Source organism: Salvelinus namaycush, chromosome 30, assembly GCF_016432855.1.
Source record: "Salvelinus namaycush isolate Seneca chromosome 30, SaNama_1.0, whole genome shotgun sequence".
NCBI lineage: Eukaryota > Metazoa > Chordata > Actinopteri > Salmoniformes > Salmonidae > Salvelinus > Salvelinus namaycush.
The window spans coordinates 4,126,178-4,132,860 of NC_052336.1; the positions used below are offsets into that span (position 1 = coordinate 4,126,178).

Below are 6,683 nucleotides of genomic sequence, written 5' to 3' on the forward strand. Positions count from 1 at the left end.
TTCTTCTGTGGATTTTATATGGCAGTTGGCAACCAACTTTAAGATGCATTACTGTAACCAACTGGACTGGAGTGTGGACCTCATTCATTTTTCAATCACCCATGTAGGGATATGTTCCGAAAAACCAATGAGAAGATGGGAGAGGCAGGACTTGCAGCGCGTCAAGCATCTAAAATAGAATCAAGTTCTATTTTAGCACCTAGCTACGCAGACGCTTATTGACGCGCACAAACAGTTTGGATGAATGACTGAATAACATGTATGTTTGTAACGTCCTGACCAGAGTTATTATGTGTTTTGCTTGTTTAGTGTTGGTCAGGACGTGAGCTGGGTGGGAATTCTATGTTGTGTGTCTAGTTTGTCTGTTTCTATGTCCAGCCTAATATGGTTCTCAATCAGAGGCAGATGGTAATCGTTGTCCCTGATTGAGAATCATATATAGGAGGCTTGTTTTGTGTTGGGATTTTGTGGGTGTTTGTTTCCTGTCTCTGTGGTTGTCTGCACCAGATAGGTCTGTCTCGGTTTTTGCACATTTTGTTATTTTGTATGTTGTTTGTAGTGTTTCACTTGTTCTTTTATTAAACATGTTGAACACTAGCCGCGCTGCACTTTGGTCCTCTCCTTCACCTATGGAAGAAAGCCGTTACAATGTGCACATTTATTTTGCAATGCTAGCGCACGCAACGCGAGCAGTGCGGTCAGCATGTTAGATTGTTGATAACATGTAAACTATATTTCGTATCCAATATTTATTGAAAACATAAATAAAATTGCACAATAATCACTTGTCTCTCAAATTCATCATTACAGTTATTGGTCAGCTAGCTAGCAAATGTTTTGCCCTATTAGCATAAACATGACATTAGTCAAAACAAGACATGGTATCAAGAACAAACGTAAGGAAGTCCAGAGAGTACAAATTCATAAATAAATAAAATATGTATCTCATTATTACCACATAAATCTTTTAATAAGCACCTCATCAAGAAGCCCTGTTGCTGTGTTGACTGCAATGTGCTCGGGGGGCATTTAATGCTCAGCTCACTCACAAGACTAGCCAAGTTAGCTGTGTTGTTGCTTGCATGCAATTGGCTGTGGGCTTGGGTGCGGCATGCAACCTGGGAGACAGAGCTGCCTGTCAGGCATCGTTCAGGGCTTAAATGACCCACGAGGGCTAAGATGCCCCCACGACCTCTTAGCTCAACACACAGACTTCTGCCCCATTGAAGCGTGTGTATCGTTTTCGTAACGTTGTCAGCTAACCCCTATATAGTGCACTACTTTTGACCAGGGCCCAAAGTCTGGTAAAAAGGAATGCACTACGTAGCGAAACGGGCGTCACTTGGGACGTAGCAGAACTATGTCAAACAGTAAGACAAACAACAGTCATATGTATTGTAGTAACACCACTTCATATTGCATTAACACAAGATACCCTTGTCAATGTCTTTGAAAGGCCAAAGAGAGGGACGTTAAAAAGGAAAGATATACATCTGTGTCCCATCAGTAACCCTACACCCCTCTGAGCACCACTCTTAACACACAGGAAACATTCAATTGAGCAACGATGATCCCAATTTGACAGAGCAGGGTAATAAAATCTCCCCTGAATCCGTCCAAAGGTCAATACTGTGTGTGTGTGTGTGTGTGTGTGTGTGCGTGTGTGTGGGTGTAATTGTCTTCTCCCTGTTTCTATTATAAATGGATACAGGATTCATTCCATAATCACTGTTGCCAATTAACCCTGTTTAGTAGCTCTATCATTTTATTTGTATTTTTATATTTGTGCTGTTGTAAACCATTTTTCACATTTTAGTCATTTAGCAGACGCTCTTGTCCAGAACATGCATTCATTTTCATACTTTTTCGTACTGATCCCCGTGGGAATTGAACCCACAACCCTGGCATTGTCATGCTATACCAACTGAGCCACATGGGTATGATTTTGGCAGAGAGTAGAGTAATTTCCCAACACCAAGGTGATGCACAGGTTGAGTAGTGTTCAGAACAATGGAGAATAATACCAATGTTGTGTTAGGAGTGATGTGTGTGTGTGTCTGTCTGTTTGTCTGTCTGTTCCTCTGTCTGTCTGTATGCGTCTGCGTGTAGTACCAGGAGTAAACTCACTACCATTGGGATGCAATGTGGCGTAGTTTGGATATAATGTGAATGACTGGCAGCTCCTCTCCCATAAAGTTGACCCTTGTTGCTCTCTAAAGAGAATGTAAACTGTAACATCTAATGATTTACAGGATTTAACCTCCCATCCTCCCCAGGATACAACCTCCCATCCTCCCCAGGATCTAACCTCCCATCCTCCCCAGGATATAACCTCTCATCCTCCCCAGGATATAACCTCCCATCCTCCCCAGGATACAACCTCCCATCCTCCCCAGGATCTAACCTCCCATCCTCCCCAGGATATAACCTCCCATCCTCCCCAGGATATAACCTCCCATCCTCCCCAGGATATAACCTCCCATCCTCCCCACGAATGTGTGTGTGTGTGATACTGACCCTCCGTTGAGACACCTGCGTAGAGAGTAAGAGGCCCCTCCTCCACAGGTGCGTGAGCAGTCGCTCCAGGTGCCCCATGCATCCCAGCCACTGTCCCCGTCCTCATCTGATCCAGTCATACGAGACGCCTGAGAGAGAGAGGGGAAAGAGGTTAGAGTATACCTTACACATGCACGCACGCACGCACGCACACACACACACAAATAAGCACACACACATACACACAAAAAACGTGTTGCTATGTGTTATTGTAGTGAATTGGGGGGGTAGCCTTGGCTGAATTTGGGAGCTTAAAGAAAAAGAATCAGATTTTTCTTACAGTCCCTGGAAATGTGTCTTTTGCTTTTTGACCAAACACCTCTGAGGGGTTAGAAACACAGGTGCTGCTTGTCATTCCAACACCGTGTTGTTATGACAAGAGAACCAAGCTGCTTTTCTTAATCACAAGGGCTTAATCCCAAACTGCTTGTCTAGATCACTAGGGCCTAAACCCAAATTGACCCTATGCCCTATGCACTTGTGGAGATCAGAGAGGATTTGACAGATGGAAGCAATTTGGAAATAGCTCCAATGTGCCCTTTGATAGGCGAGGGGGAAGTTTCCATACATTGCTTTTACCAATCAAATCGTCTCAGATCTCCACAAGGGCATATCGCGTAGGGGTCTCGGATTGGGCCTTGGAATTGTACTGGACTACTGAAGGAGGAAGGTAACAGCATATTCTATGGAAATACCTTTTTGCAAAACCCTCCTCATCAGTGAGCATGATCATGGATTTCAGAAGATGAAAATAGGGATCTCTAATATTATTAATTTGCTGTTATTGCACAGCTGTTATTACACGGCTGTTATTACACGGCTGTTATTGCACGGCTGTTATTACACGGCTGTTACTGCACGGCTGTTACTGCACAGCTGTTATTGCACAGCTGTTATTACACGGCTGTTATTACACGGCTGTTATTGCACGGCTGTTATTACACGGCTGTTATTGCACGGCTGTTATTACACGGCTGTTATTACACGGCTGTTACTGCACAGCTGTTATTGCACAGCTGTTATTACACGGCTGTTATTGCACGGCTGTTACTGCACGGCTGTTACTGTACAGCTGTTATTACACGGCTGTTATTGCACGGCTGTTATTACACGGCTGTTATTACACAGCTGTTATTACACGGCTGTTATTACACGGCTGTTACTGCACGGCTGTTACTGCACAGCTGTTATTGCACAGCTGTTATTACACGGCTGTTATTACACGGCTGTTATTGCACGGCTGTTATTACACGGCTGTTATTGCACGGCTGTTATTACACGGCTGTTATTACACGGCTGTTACTGCACAGCTGTTATTGCACAGCTGTTATTACACGGCTGTTATTACACGGCTGTTACTGCACGGCTGTTACTGTACAGCTGTTATTACACGGCTGTTATTGCACGGCTGTTATTACACGGCTGTTATTACACAGCTGTTATTACACGGCTGTTATTACACGGCTGTTACTGCACGGCTGTTACTGTACAGCTGTTATTACACGGCTGTTATTGCACGGCTGTTACTGCACAGCTGTTATTGCACAGCTGTTATTACACGGCTGTTATTACACGGCTGTTATTGCACGGCTGTTATTACACGGCTGTTATTACACGGCTGTTATTGCACGGCTGTTACTGTACAGCTGTTATTGCACGGCTGTTATTACACGGCTGTTATTACACGGCTGTTACTGCACAGCTGTTATTGCACAGCTGTTATTACACGGCTGTTATTACACGGCTGTTATTACACGGCTGTTACTGCACGGCTGTTACTGTACAGCTGTTATTGCACAGCTGTTATTACACGGCTGTTATTACACGGCTGTTACTGTACGGCTGTTATTGCACGGCTGTTATTGCACGGCTGTTATTACACGGCTGTTATTACACGGCTGTTATTACACAGCTGTTATTGCATGGCTGTTATTACACGGCTGTTAATACACGGCTGTTATTACACGGCTGTTATTACACGGCTGTTATTGCACGGCTGTTATTACACGGCTGTTATTGCACAGCTGTTATTGCACGGCTGTTATTACACGGCTGTTATTACACGGCTGTTATTGCACGGCTGTTATTGCACGGCTGTTATTGCACGGCTGTTAATACACGGCTGTTATTGCACGGCTGTTATTGCACGGCTGTTATTGCACGGCTGTTAATACACGGCTGTTATTACACAGCTGTTATTGTGTGGCTGTTATTAAACGGCTGTTATTAAATGGCTGTGATTACATGGCTGTTATTAAACGGCTGTTATTAAATGGCTGTTATTAAACGTCTGTTATTAAATGGCTGTTATTAAACAGCTGTTACTACATGGCTGTTATTACATGGCTGTTATTACATGGCTGTTATTAAATGGCTGTTATTACATGGCTGTTATTAAACAGCTGTTATTGCATGGCTGCTATTACACAGCTGTTATTGCGTGTCTGTTTTTAACTCTTCTTGAACTGCACTGTTGGTTAAGGGCTTGTAAGTAAGCATTTCACGGTAAGGTCTACACTTGTTGTATTCGGCGCATGTGACAAATAAAGTTTGATTTGATATGAAATGTTGTGTGTGTTCTGCCATAATACTAAAATAGTTCAAATTGTAGAAAATTCTTCAGATGCACAGAACTATTTGCAGATACACACACATGCTGTTGAAACATTTTATTTTTTATTTTTCACCAAACAAGTCAGTGCAACATATGCACAGCAGATATATTTACATTGGACTGAACAAAAATATGCTCACAAAAAAACAGTAAACTGAAAAAGAAAATTGCTGAAAAAATGTGCAGAAAAAAATATATAGAAAAAAAGAGTCAAGAAAAATATTTAGTCAGCATCTTGTCTCACAGCTGGGTCTGACCACAACGCCTCGTCTCACAGCTGGGTCTGACCACAACGCCTCGCCGCACAGCTGGGTCTGACCACAACGCCTCGCCGCACAGCTGGGTCTGACCACAACGCCTCGCCGCACAGCTGGGTCTGACCACAACGCCTCGCCGCACAGCTGGGTCTGACCACAACGCCTCGCCGCACAGCTGGGTCTGGCCACAACGCCTCGCCGCACAGCTGGGTCTGGCCACAACGCCTCGCCGCACAGCTGGGTCTGGCCACAACGCCTCGCCGCACAGCTGGGTCTGGCCACAACGCCTCGTCTCACAGCTGGGTCTGGCCACAACGCCTCGCCGCACAGCTGGGTCTGGCCACAACGCCTCGCCGCACAGCTGGGTCTGGCCACAACGCCTCGTCTCACAGCTGGGTCTGACCACAACGCCTCGTCTCACAGCTGGGTCTGACCACAACGCCTCGTCTCACAGCTGGGTCTGGCCACAACGCCTCGTCTCACAGCTGGGTCTGGCCACAACGCCTCGTCTCACAGCTGGGTCTGACCACAACGCCTCGCCTCACAGCTGGGTCTGACCACAACGCCTCGCCTCACAGCTGGGTCTGGCCACAACGCCTCGTCTCACAGCTGGGTCTGACCACAACGCCTCGCCGCACAGCTGGGTCTGGCCACAACGCCTCGTCTCACAGCTGGGTCTGGCCACAACGCCTCGTCTCACAGCTGGGTCTGGCCACAACGCCTTGTCTCACAGCTGGGTCTGGCCACAACGCCTCGTCCACATCACAGCTGGGTCTGGCCACAACGCCTCGTCCACATCACAGGCAATATCTTCCCTTGCCAGACATCGAGGGAAGAAGCGCCTTGAGTGCCTTATCCGTCCCTGAATCGCACCCACATCAATCTCATCACATGCCTCTTCCATAGCCTGCACAAGAGGCATGCGCACAAAGGGCTGCCGGTCGTATACCTTCCACCGCCATGCCGAAAAGAACTCTTCTATGGGATTCAGAAATGGTGAGTATGGTGGGAGGTATTGCACGAGAAATGGTGGGTGGTCAGCAAACCAGTTTTGGACTGGGGCTGCACGATGAAAGCTCACCTTGTCCCATACTACAACGTACCGGGTTCTTTGATGGTCTGCATCATTCATACGCTCTGGTGGTATGAGAATGTTGTGGAGTCTGTCCAGAAATGTGAGAATATGACCTGTGTTGTATGGTCCAAGGTTGGCATGACGGTGGAGAACACCATGCGTATTGGAGATGGCAGCGCAC

The 6,683-nt window shown here is 46.2% G+C and overlaps 1 protein-coding gene across 1 annotated transcript in view; it reads right to left on the minus strand.

Moving 5' to 3' along the window:
* Nucleotides 1-6,683, minus strand: part of LOC120024775 (ADAMTS-like protein 3) — a 128,167-nt gene that overhangs the window by 26,443 nt on the left and 95,041 nt on the right. The window contains exon 4 of the mRNA XM_038969059.1: nucleotides 2,518-2,645. Coding sequence (XP_038824987.1) covers nucleotides 2,518-2,645 — 128 coding nt within the window. The remainder of the gene's footprint in view (nucleotides 1-2,517; nucleotides 2,646-6,683) is intronic.